The sequence below is a fragment of the Tachypleus tridentatus genome, chromosome 1 (genome assembly GCF_004210375.1).
Source record: "Tachypleus tridentatus isolate NWPU-2018 chromosome 1, ASM421037v1, whole genome shotgun sequence".
NCBI lineage: Eukaryota > Metazoa > Arthropoda > Merostomata > Xiphosura > Limulidae > Tachypleus > Tachypleus tridentatus.
Genome location: NC_134825.1, coordinates 115,514,487 through 115,534,865, shown reverse-complemented (window position 1 = coordinate 115,534,865; position 20,379 = coordinate 115,514,487). Strand labels below are relative to the sequence as shown.

The window sequence follows — 20,379 nt, the reverse complement described above, 5'->3', positions numbered from 1 at the left end:
ATATATTAGTCCTGATTAAAATGTTTCATGGAGAACTGGTAAACTGGAGATGACAACATGAAGGCCAAGACTGACAGAATTTTGACATTTTTCAACAAAGATTTACAGCTCATAATTAGTGGGCCTATAAATCCAATACTGTATAGGTTACAATCAACAGTTTGTTTTCATCAAGCAGTTGCTATGGGCCATTGATCAAAGAAAGAAAATGATGATACAAGCTTAAAACTCAAGTTATTAACTTGCAACTAATAATATCACTAATGCAAGAACTATGGTAATCTTACTTCACACACACACATTGACTGTGACTTTACTGAGTTGAATGACAAGTAAGAGAGATTTCTCTAAATTTAAGATGTGTTTCTTTACCAAGGAGAGTGAATACCACTTAAGGTTCATAGTTAATTACTGTGTGAATATAGTAGCAAATGTTTATTGGAGGAAGGATTCGGAGTAGAGTGATCAGTGTAAAATTAGGTTTCAGCTCTTGCTACAAGCTGAGATTAAATGACAAACTTTTAGTTACTAATTTTCACAAAGCCACAAGACAAGTCTTACCATTACTTACTTGGGATATTGAATTAAAAGGTGTGTGAGACAGGTCTGGGAAGTATTTAGAAATAATTTTTTTGTTCAAGATAGGCATGTGCCTAAAAACAAGAAAGGGAAGTAATACATTAAAGGTAAATAAAATATTAAAATGGGCACAAAGTTCTTGAAAGATGCAGATGGCAAGATTTTTGTTTTTGAAAACTGTGATATAGATAAATTTTTAAATGTATCCTTCTCCATTGTTGTTATAAGAAAAAATTATAGCAATATTCCTGGCCCTGAGCATTCTACGGGAATTACTAGAATTGAATTAATATTACTCCACAGGTGGTTATTAGAAAAACTAAAGGATTAAAAATAAATAAACCAGCAAGACCAAAATAAGCTCTCCCCAGGGCTCTAAAGTAGGTCAAACAAAATATATGCAAGTTTTTTTTTTTCCAGGTAAATGATGACAAGAGTTGCCTGTAAATTACACACCAGTTACGTGTAGTTGACAAGTTGTAACAGTTTCTTCTCTACTTTCAATTATAAGTTTTTAGAACTACTTCTGTAGTGAGAATAGCTGTAGAACCTTACGAAAGAAGCTTTGCAAAATCATGTCATAAATGAAAGCCAACATGGATTTAGGAAACAAATATTACTGTACTTGTCTTGGGTACAAAAATTATATCAGTAGGAATTGGCAAAAGACTGAATACTTAGATTAAAGCTGGTTATATGGGAAACAAAGCATTACACTTTGACTGGACTTTTATATCTCAGACATCAATAGTTGAGAATTTGCTTTTTTTAAAATTCAGATTAATGATACTGATAGGGGCATAAATAGTAAATTAGTATAATTTGCAGGTGACATTAAACTCTGGGGCACTTCTAGCAGTGCTAAGGAAATTGAGGTATTGTAAAATGACTTGGATGAATATTTTTTAACTTGTGTACACAGGGTCCACTGAACCTAGCTTGTATTGTTTGTAAACTTCTGCAAACAACACAAGCATGTTGTACACACATAACTAATGTTCACTATGAATTCTATAATTCATCTAATTTGGTATACTTTTTGCAAATATCAAACATATATTGTACACACAAAATAAGAATTTTTAATAAAGTATGTCTACTTAAGATCTGTTTCTGAATTTACTTTAGTCATGTGACTCAGACTAGTGCGAGTGTTACATTATTTTTAATATTAAAAACACTTTTTTAATCTTACAGATTCATATTTCAATTACATGGCCTTCAAGGCTTCATAAAGTAATATCCAGTTCTTGTTTTCAAATAAAGCTTTACATTTTCTACTCTAACACTATACAGAATCGATTAATTTGACCGACCTTCTAACTGACACAAAGAAATATAAATTACTCCATTTCTTCTTTCTTGAATGACAGCAGATTGTAATAAATTATTTCTCTTCAACAACCTAAGTCTGCACCCGTTTTATTTATTTTTATATTAGAACCACATTTAACAACTAAGCCTGCTTAAAAAATAAATCACTTAGCAGTGATATAGCTAGTCAGGATAAACTAAATACATGAAGCTCATGCACACATGACATCACTGAGAAATTTTTATATATATATATATAATCTTGTATGTTTATAATTAGTACATTTTAGCTACCTTCATAACACTAAATAAATAACACAAAATTAACACTTTCGTGCAAGTCTTATACTTTTTTTTTCCTAATTTGAAGTCTTGATAAATGTTAACCCTAATTTTTGGTACAGTTGTTAATAAATATTGAATTTTTATTTATTTCAAACATTCAGTTTAAAACACAAACAAAGTAAACAATGTCCCATGACTATTTTCATTCAACTGTATTTCAAGCTAAGATATGAAAATCAAAGTATTTCCCTCACCATATTTGAGGTGAAGCTAGTGATCTGTAGCCTGAATAATACAGACTTGTTGTCAGAATGATCTAACATTATATATAATTCAGTAAATTGAAATATTCCATTTGTATTAATTTAAATAATGTATTAACAAATGTCAGAGAGAATTACTGAACTTCTTAAAAGACAGTATGTGAAAAAATGTGGCAAATGGGTTTGAGTTTCTGGTTTCTATTTCAGTCACAACCATCTTACAAGTTTGTAATCTGCATCAAAACTTGAGTCAATAAGGGTGAAAAGAATGTTTAATTGTATAATTTAGAATAAATGTGCCGTGTGATACACAGAAGAAAAAACTGAGAATTTAAGTATATTCTTGTTAAAATTAAAATTTGATTTAACTACATTATGTTGCCAAGTTTATTCACACATTAATTTCTTGAAAATTAACTTCATATGCTTTTGACCCCACCTATATATAGGGTTAAAAGCCCTTGAATTATAGTAAATACAAAATAGTGCATTTGAAGATATTTTCTTTTGGTAAAAAGTGTTGTGTGTCGAGAAATTTCAATTATGATTTCTAAAAAGTTGATTCACAAGCTATGTTCATTGACCAAAACTTAACAATGTCTTGTAAAAGGAGCAGTAATAATGCTTGAACAGCACTGGCCCCCTACACCAAGACAAGAGAGATGAGAAAGAAAAAGTTACTTTAGATTATTGTTCTAAAATCATTTAAAAACCTGTATATAAAAGCTTTGCTTTACAGACCAACACATGATCAGTTTTGTTTTATGTCAGTAATCATACTCTATTTGGTAATTAAGCAGCATTATTAATATTCTTGGGTGTTTTATAAGTACATCTACAGAATCAAAGGAACGGGTGAACAGACTATCAATGTTTGTATGCTACGATCTGAAACGGAGCATAATGTGTGGAGTTACTTATAAAACAGTCCTTTCTTATTTTCACATTTTATAAGTATTATTTCACAATTATATATTTTAAAAATATACATATAATTAAGCAGAATTAATTTCACACATAATAAAAATATGTCAAAGTTCCTCATTAAATTTCTGTAAATTACTGCCCTTCACAACTGCCGATGGCAACTCATTCTGTAAGGGCTTCACCCTGTTAGAAACATAAAGCTGTCTTTTCTGAATTTTCTCATCCAATTATTTTTACAATATATAATACTGAATCAGAGGCCTATCCCATTAGTTCTCCAGATAATCTGGTATTGTATGGTAAGCCTTAAGAACACCACCTCTTACCCTTCTTTCCTTAATAGAGAATAAATTGAGAGATTTTATTCTCTGTAAAACTTTTCCAGAATTTCACTAGTTCCACTCTTAAACTGACTCCAATAAGTCAACGTTCCCTCTAATATAAGACCAAAACTCCAGTGTTTCATGTGACATTTAATTTGTAATATGTAAAGACATAATTACTTGTTATAATCAAACCCTAAATTTTTGTCAGTTTTTAGAGCACCAATTTTATGGCTAGTGTGGCTGATCTACCATTGTGTCGTGATGCTTTTCTTCAATATTGTAACAAGTTAATAGTTATCTACGTGTGTTCCAGATTATACCAACTGCAAATTTCACTTTTAATTTTACTCCAAGTATACAGCTTAATAAATAATACCTCAACTTCCTGAATACAGTTAGAGATATCAACTTACTGTATATAATTTCATTAATGTGAGCAACGTGAGTTATTCTGTTTAAGATTTAGAATATTAAATAATTTAAAAAGACACTTTCTCCAAACTTTTGAGTGAGATTTATCAATAGAATGGACAGTTTTGTTTTTCTGTGATTTTCACTACCCCAAAAATTAAGTGTCTCATAGTTTTTTTCTAATTTTAACATTTACAGACAACAACAAAGGGCCTACTGACCCATCAAGGTTGTTTCTTCCATTATACTAAACAAAAGTAAACTAATAACAGCCCGTACCAATTAAATACTTATGAAGCCTTCCATTACATTTACTGTACCCACCACATTTGATGGAAAATAACTTTAAAAACAACCATCCTGTAAGAAAATAACACTTTCTTAGATAACATGACTCTTAACATACCAAAATTTAAATCGTAACTGCCATTCCAATAATTTTCTCCTTTAATATGATGTATCAACACTATATCACTTCCCTTAACAAATGTCAACACTTCATTCAGAATCTTTTATGTTTTCAAGAGCAAACAATTTCATTAAGATTGTCACATTTTTTGCCTTGATAAGAAACAGAAGCCATATTAAATTACCCCACTTTGGCTGTACCACAAATGAGTTTTGTATGTACAGTTTGACACTATGCACAGTTCCTTCAGAGTTTACCTGACAAAGATCACATAGTACAAAGTTCTTTCCCTCTATGTTACATTTCTTTAACCTAATCAGTAACTGTCTAACTGCATGAATGAAGATCTGTAGACCTGCACATCACAGCAAAGGATATAAGTAAATAAATTATTTATTTTGAGTAAATTCAACAAAACAACTTAGATACACTTTTAAATTAATTTTATTAAAACAAGTTCTTACCAAATCTTGTTTTCCTATTGCTTTAAAACAATCAAATAAACATCAAATTATTCAGCAAATAAAAAAAAATAAGCAGTTGTTGTTTAAAATTTTCAAACCCGTTACAACTTATAATTACAAAGTTACTCCATAAAAACAGTCTTGAAATGTGGTTATCATATTTATGTCACTTTGTCAAATGAATAATCACAAATGTAGGCCTACATTTGAACTTATCGCACAATCAGAATATGATGATCAAGTTGAAAGTAAATCGTACTTAAATTATATCGATAATTAGGTTAACATCTTGACTCTTTTAACACAGTAGCAGAACCCTAGTATTGTTATGTATTAGTTATAACTTATAGTATTACAGCAACAGACCACTTGAATTTATATTTGTTCCAGTAAATGTCTGACAGTTTTATAATTAATGATAATTAATCATGTTAATTTTACTAAGTTGAGTAATAAATGTAATCTACACATTCACAGTAACGCCTATACTAAAACTAAAAATTAGAGTATTACTAGTACTAGAGTGTTATCATTAGTCGTAAACGGTAAAGACTGGCTACTCAACCACCATATCCTCTTTATAAACGACAAAAAAAAATGGATATTTTTAAATAAGCACTATAGTATCTGGATTAAAATATGAACCCCCTCTTATTTTTGCTGGACACTTTCTTTTCTTAACACCAACTAAAATTTGCTTACCAAATTGTTTCATCACTCACGTCTGCAGTTGTCGCCATTATGGGCGAACTCGGCCTATGTCCAATTTAGCCTGATTAATAATATTTAGTCTAGGACTAAGTCTAATGATAACAGAAGACAAGTTTCATATTTTTTACGAGCAAATAATTTATTAATTTTATTATAGTTGCATTGGAAACTATTTTTAATAATATTTTATTAAAGATTTAGTGTAACTAAAAATAAAACAAGTTAAATCTTAATATTTTAAATTCCGGAAATGATTGGGTTTCTCTCAAGGCATGATGGGCTTCCTGTCACCTCCCACATAAGTTGGCAAGTAGCTAGTTAGTTATCCGAATGGTAAAATGGCGGTGAATAACAGATCGAGGAACTTACAGACGATGAATATTTCTTCACTTTTTAGTCGGCTTCACGGGGCGTTTTCAGAAGCTATGGCACCGCCTAAATTTGTGATAGATAGAAGAACTATTGAGAAAACATGGAAATTAATGGACAAAGTTGTTAAACTGTGTCAACATCCGAAGATGAACTTAAAAAACAGCCCTCCTTTCATTTTAGATATTGTTCCTGACACATACCAGCATTTAAGACTAATCTATGGAAAGCATGAAGATCGCATGCACGTGTTAAATGACAATGAGTATTTCAGGATTTTTATTGAAAATTTGAATCGGAAATGTAAACAGGCTATAAAGTTATTTAAAGAAGGAAAAGAAAAAATGTTTGATGAAACTTCGCACTACAGAAGAAACATGACAAAATTAAGTTTGGTTTTTAGTCACATGTTATCCGAGCTAAAAGCAATTTATCCGAATGGAAATTTTGCTGGTGATACCTTTAGAATAACAAAAAGTGATGCAGCAGAATTTTGGAAAAGCTGCTTTGGAGAAAGGTATGATTTTGAAATTAGACATTTTTTTGTGATACAGACTTAGCTCGTAGTCGTAGTAACTACTAAGTTCAGTAGTTAATAAGTGGGAAGACTAGTAGTTTATGCCGTATTGTTTAAATATAAAAATAATGATTAAAACATTTAAGTAATCAAATAAAACTTTAAGTAAAAATTCTTCATACTAAATATTAAATCAGTGCAAACTGTATAGAGATTGAAATTAAAATAATTAACTTTGCCAGTTTATGTACATTTTCTTTCAGTTTGGAGTAAGGCTAGGTAGCATAACCTGCAGTTTGGTCCTTCATAAAGGGGGTTTTGGTCATTTTTCAATAATGAATTTAAAATTTGCACATCAGTGGATTCCACAGTAAAAAATGTTGTGCTAGTAGATATACACCACATGTTCAATTAGGTAATGAATAATTGATTAAAACAATTTAAACAAATTGTATCTTAAATTTATCTTTTGCACAATGTGACCTTCTTATTGGAACAATGTTAAGAAAATGTCAGTGATCAGTATCAAATTATCACTTTGCCAGGTAATCTTAAACTATGACACTCGTGTCAAGATGCAGTCACAATAAAATTTCTAATGTCTTAAAAATAACATTACATGGGGCCAGTTAATCCACACTACTGACACTAGTGCTAGTTTTATAGCAGAGAAAACCAATTAAAACTGTAAACTAATAAAGTGGGTAAGGACCATTACCCTTACATGTGAGAGACATAACAAGAAGAGTGGAGGACAAGGAAAGGAAGTTTATTGTTCTCCTCGGGATGACCTGATAGTCAGTTGAAACATGTAGAGGTTATTCAAATCCAATAATTTTATATTTTGTCAAATTATAACATATCAGCTCGACCACAAAGCAAAATGAAGATTCCTTAGAGGTTTAAGGGAATTTGTTTAATAACTAGACTTTAATTTGAAGTTCCGAATCTGTATGGTCCATAGCTAAAACTTTGAAGTCTGTTTATTGGAGTTTGCATCCTGTAGTTTAAGTGTATGTGCAAGTAGTAGTGATTCAGTACTGTAGGAAATTTCAGTATGTTCATGGATATGCACAGTAAGATGGTATTTGATTTCACAAGAGGTGACTTTGTAACTACTACAGTTATACGAGTTGGTGATTCTTAAATGAAGTGCACTCTTTCAGTTGGAAATGTTTTATGATATGATTTAAAAACAATTCTTACTTAAATTTATGTGTTAAGAAACAGTTAAGTGAATTTAGTTTTAAAAATTAAACTCAATTTAATTATTTGTAAATATGCAATGTTGCAAACAGCAGTTTTAGGGATATATCTTCAGTAATACTTAAGATAAGTCAAAGGATGTTTTTTATACACATTTTTTATTAGGCCTCATTGGGAGTATTGTGTTTAGTCTTGGATTTCTTATTTTAAAAGAGGATATTGAGTTGTTTGAAAGTATTTAAAGGATGGCTACTAGAATGAAGACTTGTTTGAAACAAGTTAAGGTTCTTAAAATTATTTTCTCTTGAGAAAAAATCATTTGAATGGATACGATTTAAAATTTTCAAAATCATAAATGTAAAAAACAGTAGTAGTAAGACAGAGGGACATAGATTTAAGATTTAGAGTAAGTGATTTGGAAGTGAGGGAACTTTATTTTTGCAACAAGATGTTCAGACATGATATACTGATGACTGGGAGATTTTGATCTTGGCCTTGATGAGAACCTGGGGATTGAGGCCATATACAGAAAGATGAATGTTTGTTGAAATGAATGGTATTACCATTAACAACCAAGGGATCCCTTATTGTCCAACAGCCTTGTTGCTTTCAAATTTTAACCATATTGCATTCCAGATAGAATGTTTTTTGTTTTTATTATATTATTACCTAGCTAACCTGTTTTTGTTTCAAAAGCTCTTTATAGTACATATTGATGGGTCTGCATATTACTTACATGACAATGTGAAGTATCACCATCTTCAAAATTTACGTCAATATAACCTAAACCTATACTAATCACCACTGGGAAAGACTGAACTAGTTGTGGATGACTGGTAAACTAGTCAGTTATCTCAGTGTATGTATTTCCTATGTGGTTGTGTGTACTTTTTGTTGTATTAGTGTGTAACTCATGTAAAGAAATGGTTCACAACTCCTGAAAAACCCACAGAACATGTTTTACTAATTTAAATTTTTTGAATATATGTTGGACTACATTAGTAGGTTAAATATTTATGAATATATATTTAATAAATATATAATAATTAATATACTGAACTTTGAAAAAGAAATAAATCAGTTGGTAATTATGGATTGTTATTTTTAACCCTGGTTATTACAAAAACTTGAGTAGAGACTTCTGAAAAAAACCTAACTTTTCATTGATCAGTAAAACTGTTAATTTTTTTAAAAACTTTGTGTGAACTCTTTGTTTTCATCAGAACTTGTGTAATTCAGCCATATCTCTTGATAAATTGACTTTAGTGAAATAGAACAGTTATGATTAACACGTCATTGCAAAACTTTGATTTACAAACAGAATGGTATCCTCTTCGTATAATCTATAAATTCTCTTAATCAGGAATATTTGCAATAAAATATTTTTAATCTTTCCTCAAACACAACAGAAAAACTTGAAGTTTAAACAATAGCTGAAAGGCTTTTATTTAAAGTGTGCAGTGAAATAAGGGACTTTGAAAGTTTCACATAACACAACATAATAAAGATGAAATGTGCTTTATAATTGTGACCAACGAAAGAGGAATTGCTGTTCACCTGAAATAAGATACAATTTTTTTTGGATATTTGATCTTTCATTATGAATCTTTAAAATATACATTATGCAAGAATTACTTTTACCAAATCATTCTCTGGTACTAATGAGGGGGTTGATGAGGCTGCACGTAAGAAGTTACCAGTTAAAAATCAGTCTAACATTATCTTATTTTCAGAAAACTTAATGATCCACATATTCTTATTTCTTTATATCAAGTGAATGAATAAAACAATATTGAGAAATGTTGCAACCCATGATACTGTAGTATCTCTCAGTACCATGAAAACAACTTTAGTGGTGATAAACATGTGAACTGAGCCACAGGTTCAGTGGTTTCTGCATTTTAAGGTTGTACAATCAATTATGAGATGTCTTTGAAAGGTTTTTTAATGATATGAATCACTATGCTGTTAGTTTTATTGTGTGAAAGCTGCAGTAGCAAAGATTCCAGTATGAAGCAAGAGTAGTTTGTCATAATTACAATATGGTTAATTGTGGAAATAAAGACATTAAACCTCGTTTCCAAGCTCTCTGTCAGTTTCTGAGCTTTTGTGTGTGTGAGGGCAGGTTGGTCAAGTGAAAGATGGAAATCTTTCATCTTTTTCATTGTGGAAATCTGTCGGATGTGGATTTTCCTCTTTGTTAACAAAGATACTGTAGCCAGAATATCCTCATGCCAGAGTTCAGTTCATTTAAACATTTCTGGATATTTGATATTTCATTATGAATCTTTAAAATGTACATTATGCAAGAATTACTTTTACCGAATCATTCTCTGGTACTAATGAGAGGGTTCTTATGTGCAGCCTCATCAACCCCCTCACTAGTACTGGAGAATGATTCAGTAAAAGTAATATTCCATGGTATTAGTTTCCAGACTATCAAAATTTGGTATAAAATGTATTTGAACTTAAGTGGAGAAATGTAATTTGTGAAATTTGCTACTTAACCATCAGGCCTATGAACTGATCACATTGAACTGGTTATTTTCGAATTAGATTTGGATAGTAAGAATAATTAACATTCAGAAATCCTAATATCACTTAATTTGGATTAATTAAAAATAATCAGAAGTCATATGACAATATTTGGATTATTTGATCATTAATTTTGTGACATGAATTCATGTAATTAAGATTGTTTTTTGTTTTGTTTTGTAAATGATGTAATCTATTAATTAAGTCACCCATCCTTGGAATTCTAACAAAAGATGGTTAAAAATACTTAGTAACCTAAGTCTTTTACAGAAATTATTTTAAACAAACATTATATTTGGTATTTATAACTAAATAATATTTAATGAAATCCAACTTTTAAGTTTAAATTTGACAACTACATGAACAATCTGTTCTGCAAGTGTATACCTTAAAACTCATGTTTCTCAGCCTAGTAGGTTTGTGTTTAACATATACAATTACCAGCAGTGTTATATTTTTCTCATTGATTTATATACAACATTGCTTGAGTTTGCATAGTCCATAATAATATACAAGTTTTTCCAAGGGTTTATACAAAGGCATCATATGTATTGCATGTAATTTTACTAATTACTTTTAAATTCACGTGTTTTACATAGAAAATGACTCGCTTTACTTGGTTCTTTTAGGTATTTACAATGACTATTCTGTTATGAAAAACCACTTAGTGTTATTTGGAATTCAAATAGTTCATTAGCATTAAAACAAGAAGTGAAACTTATTTAAAAAAATGAGATAAGGTAACTTAATTGATTAGAATATCCTCTAGGTTTGTGAGGGTGGAGGTTTGAACCCTCATTTATTAATATTTTGGATTGTTAAAGTAGAACATCAGGTATAGTGGTGAAATGTTGGCACATTTTATGTATTTTCCATTTTTTGATTTTGTAAGGTATGATTTGGGGTAATAATGAAACTGCTTTTATGAATAAATATGAATATACTTCTGAGTTATATAAAACAAAAATGCCATCTGATAAAAAAATTATTTTTTCAGGACTATTGTTCCGTGGAAGATATTTAGACAATCCCTTCATCAAGTTCACCCAATCAGCTCTGGTTTGGAGGCTATGGCACTCAAGTCTACTATCGATTTAACTTGTAACGACTTCATATCCAATTTTGAATTTGACGTTTTTACAAGGTATGAGCACATTTATGTTGCAAATGGTACTTTCACTGAGATGAAAAAAATTTTAGATGTTCTTTAAATAAAAGTTTTCAGTTTAGATTATTTTCTGTTAGGTTATTCAAAGTTTGGTTGAAGTTTTGGTTCTATTGTCTTTTGTGAGACGTAGGACCATAAGCCCAACATGATATCGAACAAATGGAACGTTTCCACTTAAAACGATATAAAATAGTGAATATAGTTACATATTTTTGATAATGATTCTTACAGGCCACGGAAGAATATTTCTGTATTAAGAACACAATACAGAAAAGTTTAATTTACTAAATTTAAAATCAGGGGTTCGATTCCCCCTCAGTGGACATAGCAGATAGCCTGATGTGGCTTTGCTATAAGAAAACGCACACATTTACCAACTTTGGATTCTGTTTTGCGTTTTCTTTTCCTTTCTTCAAACTCGCCACAAAACTAGTTTTCTAGTCTGTATGGTAACATTATGTTCCAAAAGTATTAACACAGCTATCTTCCATGTTATTGTGCATTTTGCATTATCACCACAAAGGCTTTTTATTTTGGCACTGTCATGTTTTAATGAATTTTAATTAATGTGTGCCTTTAATTCTTTTATCCCTTTTCACTAAGGTTATTTCAACCCTGGTCGTCTCTCCTCCAGAACTGGCAGATTCTTGCCGTGACACATCATGGTTATGTTGCATTTCTTACATATGATGAAGTCAAAGCAAGGCTTCAAAAATACATCAATAAACCAGGAAGGTATGAATGTAATTAATGATTAGAAATTCAATTATCCTGTGAAATTGATTACATCTGATCCTTTTGTCATGGGTGTTATTATAAACATGGTATTAGGTATGTGCAATATTTGCTTTATTTTATATTCTATTTAGAAATTAAAATCAAATAATTTATTTAGTTTTTTATTGTTGTTTTTCAATTTATAAGGAATGGATACAGTCCCTATTTCAGTTTTTTATATCTTTCTTTTAGCTATGTGTTTAGGCTTAGTTGTACCAGGCTTGGCCAATGGGCCATCGGGTATGTTACTGCAGATGGTACGATTCTTCAGACTATTCCTCAGAACAAATCATTATGTCAAGCACTCCTGGATGGATACAGAGAAGGCTTGTAAGTTTGGGTTTCTTTCTGCATATTTGTTCAATAGGTAACGTACTTATGATGTCACAAAAGGAAAACCCAGTGGTAGGATAATTGTAAACAAATAGATATCGAAAAACGTGATAAATTCTGCCATCGAAATTTAAAAATGTGGCTCAAGCTATGATGCTAGTTAAACATATAATGTACCATAACATGCAAATAACAATGGACCGTTTGGTCCTTGGTGTCCTTTTTTTCACACCTTCCCTAAAAACAAAATCTAGCTGAAAATGAAATAAGTTCTTTGTGTTTGAAGAAATTATTGTTTTTCCCTCTTAAATGCTTGTAAGGTACTATCCTCAACTATAACCACCTAATTAAAAATGTAGATTAATTGGACCCCACATGTTTAAATATGTCTCAATTTTGTGTTCTTATATCTTTTTGTCTTTTAAAATTCAGTGTAAAGAAATCAAAGGCTTTATCCTATTGATTCCCAAAATTATGCTTCTTTTCTCAAAAGAAATTACATTAAGAAATCTTAATCTTCATGAGGAAATTCTTCCGTACTTGGAATCATAATGTTATTCCTCTGAACAAATAATATACATTGTGTTTGTAGAAGTTACATAAGTAAAACATCTATGTGATAGAGTGTGAAACATGTGGCTCCTTTATGTGACAGAGTATTCCAAGATAACATAAACATGGCACTCAGTTTCTTCCTGTTGCAGATTAATTTCAGTCAAGAAGTTTGTGGACGTGGGGAGCATTGTTCGGGAATGTTTTACTGATGATTAGGTTTTCTGTAAACAATTTTTACAGTAGTTTGTCAAATTCCTTTGATTCTAAGGAGAATCTTAACTGTAAAATGCCAGTATGGGGTCACTGTGACCTCCCTGAAATTTAAAATCAATTTTCTGCAAACTTATGCAGTTAGGTAGTTTCTCTTCTGAACTTTTTGAAGTGTGTCCCGAGACCTCGCATTGGACAGTGTGTCTGCTCTTCGTCTCATTTCTTTACATTCTTCAAGGGTGGTGGAGTTTCGTGTGACCCCAACTGGTAATTGTGTTGGTGTGAGCTTGTGTGAATAGATATAATGTTTTTCTTTTAATTGGTTACTTCGTTATTTCTAGCAAACTCAGCTCTCTGAACAACTGACAGTAGTTGGTACACTGTGGCAGAAAAAAAGGAAAATTCTTCCAATAATAATAGAAAGGGTGTCCAACTGGGATTTCATTTTTTACTTTAGGTTGTGATCTTCCCCAAGTTTCATGTGACCCCAAAACCAAGTGAAATATTAGCTTTATTATCATCTGTGCACAATGTGCCAGTACTGAATAATTCTACACAAAAACTCGAAATAATACATTACTGCAATGAAACAAAAGAGGAAGTGGAGGTACATCATACATTTGGTTTGTGGAAAGAAGAGAAGATGGCCTATTTGTGTATTTTATGGCACACTAAATGCAGCAAGAATAAGTGCCAACATTATATGTATATAAGAATTATCTAGTAATGACCAGATTGAAGTTCCAAGATAAAATTTTCTTTGCCAACTAACCACACTGTGGATAAAGCAGTGGTTGATAATCCATCCATCTTTCACGATCCGTGCTATTCAAAATCACTCAGCTAATAGGGAAAGGTCAGTTTATGTTTTCAGGGAGACCACTCGTACCTGGAAGGAAGTTATGGCATTTCTATAGGGAAGAGGTCATTTTATGTCTTCAGGAAGACCACTCGTACCTGGAAGGAAGTTATGGCATTTCTATAGGGAAGAGGTCAGTTTATGTCTTCAGGAAGACCACTTCCACCTGGAAGGAAGTTATGGCACTTCTATACATGAGGGGATGGGGTTGAAAAACAAGCACATACTGTGTCTCGTGAAGGACTCCCACTTGCTGATTAGTAACTTGGTGTATCATCATGAGCAGATACTATAAGAAAAATGGATATACATTATTTCTTACAATATCCTTGTTTTTTCTCTACGTGTGTTACTTTTGTGGAAGTATATAGTTGCCATAATGACACTATTTCGTGATCTTCTTAAAGTCAGTGTTTTAGTTTTGAAATATTGACTGATTTGTATGAAAGGAAAATTTACACAACTATGTTTACTTGAAGATTTTTAAATGAGATTTATTAAAGAGTTTATTAGTCATGTATGATTTGCTCCATCCATGAAATGGATTGAATTGTGACGCACTTCTTACTTGTCGTGACACCATGTCACGAGTTAATAGATATGTGTGTTTGCAGACTTGTGTGTTTGCAACTAAACTTTTTATCTCCAAGTTACCTGTATCCTGATGGGAGGAACACAAATCCAGACCTCAGTTGGGCAGTGCAGGCCACTCCTGAAGACCACATCAAAGTAACTCAGGAGCAGTACGAACTGTATTGTGAAATGGGATCAACATTCCAGTTGTGTAAAATTTGTGCAGAAAACGACAAGGACATTCGTATTGAACCGTGTGGTCATCTTTTATGTACCCCTTGTCTAACATCATGGCAGGTATATCTCACTTACTTTCTTTGAAAATATTGTTATTAGTCACAAGAACAGTAGAAAAGGGAAAGCTGACACATAATAAATGAATCTCTTATGCATGCTTGCTGTTTTGAGCCTAGTTTGTATATTGTTTTAAGTCAACAACTGTAGGCCTGAAAATATAATCTTAAATTTTTAATGAACTTTTGTACTTTTTTAATGACCTATATTCCTCTCTTTTTTGTATTAACAATTTTTACTTGTAAATTTAAACATGAACAGTTTAAAGTTATGAGGGTGTGCTGAAAAATTTATTAACCCTATTGCAATTGGTTGCAGATCAAAGGTCATGTCGTTGAGTTTAAACATTATTAAACCTAAAGATTTCCTGTTATGTGTCCCAAAATGTTTACTAATTTAGGTGTGATTGCATCTGTGGCTTTACACAATTATTTCCTTGAAAGGGGCCTAAAGGCCACCTGGCAGGGTCACCTATTTTTGCCACTTGCACAACATACAATAAGTGTTGTCTGTATGTCAGTCAGTCAGTAGACACTAAAATGATGTCATATAAGAGGTGCTTAAAATTGCAATTTGCACTGTTGTGACATCAGTAAAATGTGCATGCCATGAACTACTAAAAGAAGTATGGACTCTTTTGGCTAAAATACAGAATTACATATGAACTTCAAAAGCACAAAAAAAAAAATGTATTTGTTACTGTTAATTTTATTTTTTATTTTTGAAACAAAAAGTTTTTGCAGAAGTGCATCTGTAATATATCACTTGGAGATCCTCTTAAACCCTTTGAGCTCCAGTATTCTGTAAACTTTGCTGTGTTTGATATTACCTGTGCAATGATTCTTTTTAATACTAAACCACCAAATAATTGAATATTTGTCTTGCATGACTTCTGTAATGTTTTTACTTAGATTTAATCCAGCTGTTTGGTCATAGTTTAAAACTTTTTGTGTCCCAAACACAAAATTGGCTAATTTTTCTGGAATGAACCATCGGTAATTTACAATTAGTAATATTTATTAAATTATTTAAATTAAATAGATTTTTAGAACTTAATCTCTGTTATTCTTGGGAAAGGATTCGGAAGGCCAAGGGTGTCCATTTTGTCGAGCAGAAATCAAAGGGACTGAACAGGTGGTTGTAGATCCGTTTGATCCAATGGGAAGAATGATCAAGAAGGAAGATTCTCATGGTTCTAACTCTGCTCATCTGGTCGACGACGATGATGAAAATCTTGAGGTAACCGATGTCTTTTGCATGCCTTGAGTTGTAGCAGCAAGAAAGATAATGGGTTTGTATATAGGCGCTCCAGTTGCTTGTTCCTGTTGAACATAATTAGGGAAATATAAATGGCTCTATTTATATCTTAAGTGTATGTGTGTGTATAGAGATATATATATAAATGTGTGTGTATATGGTCAAATATTTCATTCGTGTTACCAGAAACTAATGTATTGAAATAGATTTCATGTTAATTCTTTAAAATTTTGTAATTTATAATTTTTAGTTTATCAGTAAAAGGAAGTTACTTCGAAACTATCCTCGTTTGAAAAGTAGTCACATTGCTTCCGGTCAGGTACTGGGAAATAAGAACTTTACCTGAGCTTGGGTAATGAATAACCTTTCTCCAATAGTAACTTCTGTTTTTTCCTTGTTTAAAATTTTGGATTGTAGAGTATGAATTCCAGTGAGATTGTAGAAGTTACTTTATCGTAAGTAAAATTATTTGAAACTCAACCTTTTTCTGGTGGGTGTGGTGACGATTTGTGAAGATTTCGACACGTAGTTAGATGCAGATTTGTTGGTAACTTATTTAAAATATATAAAATTCAGTAAGTGCTAATAAAAAATATACAAAAGTTTTGTTTCTATGTTGATCTCAGAATTGTTACTTGTTTTGATTAATAAACTTAAAATACAGTAAAAAAAAATTGTACACTTGTTTATACTGCAGTTTTCTAAAGACTTTAGTACACATGAACGTTTTCTTTTAATTTGGAAATGTACATAATATAGTTCCATTTTTGTTGTCCTCACAGTTTTGTGAAAACACTTCTTTTACTAAAAATGTTTGTAATAATAATCATACGATGTAAATAAACCTGTTTTGTGTCAGTTCAACAAGCCCACTCGTCGCAATTCACAACTTTAAACTTGATAAATTACTGAAATTTTTATGCAGAATGTTGCTGAAAACAAAAGTTTGACTAACAGTTTTAAGGTTCATACATACAAGATGGGAACTTTAACTCGGTGGAAATCTTAGTGAAGTTTAAGCTGCAGGTGAGCCAGTGTTACATGCCACATTTTCCTTTTGTTTTATCTAGTGAGTTGGTTAAAACAGAATTGATTCCATTACTTAAAGACATCCAATACAATAAACTGTAACTTGAAGACAGCTGAAATTGAAAAGTAAGATAAAATAGGATTTTTTTCTTTCCGATTTTGTTTGGTTAATTCAGTAAAATATTCACTTAAAAGATGAGGTGTTATAAATAATTTACCTGGTGGTGGTGAATCAACAGAAAGAATGAAAATAAACTTATTTTCTCATAACTGTGGTTTTTAACCACCTTCAACTTGTTCAGGATAATATCCAATTGTGTTCATGTAATGTCGAAATACTTGTTGCTTAAACTTGAGTATATAAGATATAGCATTCAGTTGGTCTTATTCCCTGTGTATGAAACTTAAAACTGTTAAATAAACTTTTCTATCAATTCTGACTTAGTTAAGTAGAACTGGTACAGTTTTGTTAGTGTTACAATGATTTTTGGAAAAATAAAGAACTTAGACTAGTTGCCTGAATTTGTCATGTGCATGTAGAAGAACAAGTTTCATTCTTGGGAAGATGGCATCACACTGATGAACCTTTGTTGTGTTTTGCTGAAGGAGATAACACACATTTTCAAGTTTAAAAGCATTTGTTGAAACATTATTATTGTTATTTGCATGGCTTGCATCATTTCTTTCGAATAAAAAATACTGACTCAGAACTTGCATGGATTGACTGTGATGTTAAAGATGATCCATTTTTGTTTTTTGCCTGGGATCATCTTAAAATAGGTGCTGATAATTTACTGTACATCCATTGCACAGCTGTTTAATCAAACTAAAAGAGTTACTGTGTGAATATTCTTTTGTATTTCATTTTTTTTGTTTTTGGTTTTACACTTTATAATTACCTTTTGAATATTTTGATTGGTCACAAGTTATTTTGAAGTGAGTTGTTTTGAAATGGTTCTCCTAATTGGATCAACTGGTAATCAATGAATACTGTAACTGAAAGTACAGTTAAAGATGATAGGCTGGGGTCTGAGACACAAAATTTAAAATCTTTATCGTAATATTTGACTAACAATATTTTATGTATAATGTTTGTCAAGAATTTTGCCTTAAATTTTATGTAATCCAGAAAGTTAAAGAATTTGATAAAAAAAAAAAAAATGCAAGTTTCTTGATTTGTGGTATTGAACATGAGAAAAAACAATTACAATTTAATTTATGCTTGGATATTGTCTTTGTTTTCATGTTATTATGAAAAAATATGTATTGATGTGTCTTTATTTTTCTCAATGAAAAATAACCACTTTCTAACCACTGGTCAAATGTTGTTTTCTAACAGAATGTGAATAAAACAGCTGTTTAATTTTTTGAAAGGTAGCTATTGTTTCTGAAGCATAGTTTGAAGATTTGAAATCAAACACTATAAATGTTATTGTGTTAAAAAAGTAAACCAAACTTATTTTTACAGCATTTTTTGTTTTGTAGCTAACCATATGTTTCACCCTGTCAGTTCATGAGGTATTTGAAGTCTTCTAATGTTTTGTATTTATCATTACCACATTGTCTGATTGACAAAGTTAATTCAGAAAATAATTTTTAAAAATATGTACAAAGTTAGATTTATTAAGAAGTGAAATATATATTCAGTTAAATTGTTTAGAAACCAATTTTAGTAGTCCAGTTCTAGCAAAAGAAAGTAAACACATTAATATATTAACATCAATTAGCCACTGTAAGATTCTAATTAATTGACATGCTTGTAAGGCAACTTAAAAAGTTAATTTTCTGGATACTTTGTGTACATATGGTACTTTAAAAGCACTGTGTAAAGAAATGAAAAGTAGTTTTATTGAATGTTTTGGCAACTAAACATGGAAAGACATTGGTCAGTATCTCAGTATGATGAATACATTTTAGCCTGAGTTGTGTGTGGTACATTATTCACAAAACTGTACATGTCCCATATAAAGAAACATTGCAGAGATAAGCATAATTCACACACACCAAGAAGTTCTGTATTGTCATACAACTTAGATGATACCATAGGTTTTGAAGGGATACTTAATTTTAATAAATTAGTAAAATAAAATATATAACCTGAAGTAATTTATTGTTGAAAAACATGTCTCTAAGGCACATTTCCTTTGTGGCTCAAAAAATTGAAAGATTGTATTGTACTGATAGCATCATGATAAGACTTGAACGATGTTAATAGTTCAGGTTTTCTTTCATGATTAAATAACATTGTCTACTGTGTTTGCTGTTAATATATTCACTAAAATTAGGTATTTATTAACTTAATTCAGTAAAATAGAAAGAAACTGCTTTCCTGTTTATTTCTCAGTTTTCTTAAGTTGTTTTTCTCTAGAACTAGGGTTTTCAGTTGCTATGGGGAAGTAGAGAAAATAATTTCAGTTTTTAGGGAAAATTCTAGAGAAAAATATGATGTCAGTTGAAGGAACAGAAAAACATCATTTGTTGCTGGGTAGAGAAACTGTTAATTTCTGTTAAGGGAAAATGATGTTTTTGTAGGAAGAAAAGGATGTAGCTCCTGGGTAAAGATGAGAATTTCAGTTACTAGGAAGAAAAATTTACAAGACTGAAAACGGAATATCAATTTTTAAGAGGAGAAAAGGATGTCATTTACGATGGAGAAGAAAAGTTAGTGTCGGTTACGATGGAGAAGAATAGTTAGTGTCGGTTACGATGGAGAAGAATAGTTAGTGTCGGTTACGATGGAGAAGAAAAGTTAGTGTCGGTTACGATGGAGAAGAAAAGTTAATGTCGGTTACGATGGAGAAGAAAAGTTAGTGTCGGTTACTCTGGAGAAGGAAAGTTGCAAAGTTAAACATTTGGTGAAATACTGACCATTTTGTGAATTTAATTATGAATGTGATAACAAGGGCAGAGAAACTGTTTTAGTAAGCACTCGAGGTGGAAATAAATACTTTCACATAAGAAATGTTTTTTGTTTTACCTTTTGGGAACATTACTTCGACAAGAAAAAT

General features: G+C 31.0%; 2 protein-coding genes across 4 annotated transcripts in view; one reads left to right on the top strand and one right to left on the bottom strand.

Annotated features, from left to right (window-relative positions):
* TBC1D23 (TBC1 domain family member 23) overlaps positions 1 to 5,986 on the bottom strand; it is a 37,736-nt gene extending 31,750 nt beyond the window's left edge. Inside the window, exon 1 of the mRNA XM_076448142.1 lies at positions 5,681 to 5,986. Within this exon, the coding sequence (XP_076304257.1) occupies positions 5,681 to 5,718 (38 nt within the window). The 5' untranslated portion in view covers positions 5,719 to 5,986. The remainder of the gene's footprint in view (positions 1 to 5,680) is intronic.
* LOC143222120 (E3 ubiquitin-protein ligase CBL-like) overlaps positions 5,980 to 20,379 on the top strand; it is a 29,211-nt gene continuing 14,811 nt past the window's right edge. Inside the window, exons 1-6 of one of the 3 annotated variants that reach the window (XM_076448117.1) lie at positions 5,981 to 6,575; positions 11,314 to 11,460; positions 12,088 to 12,219; positions 12,454 to 12,591; positions 14,869 to 15,088; positions 16,163 to 16,324. In XM_076448117.1, the coding sequence (XP_076304232.1) occupies positions 6,028 to 6,575; positions 11,314 to 11,460; positions 12,088 to 12,219; positions 12,454 to 12,591; positions 14,869 to 15,088; positions 16,163 to 16,324 (1,347 nt within the window). In that variant the 5' untranslated portion in view covers positions 5,981 to 6,027. Of the gene's footprint in view, positions 6,576 to 11,313; positions 11,461 to 12,087; positions 12,220 to 12,453; positions 12,592 to 14,868; positions 15,089 to 16,162; positions 16,325 to 20,379 lie in introns of all 3 variants that reach the window. The other 2 variants (XM_076448108.1, XM_076448126.1) reach the window with 2 other exon arrangements.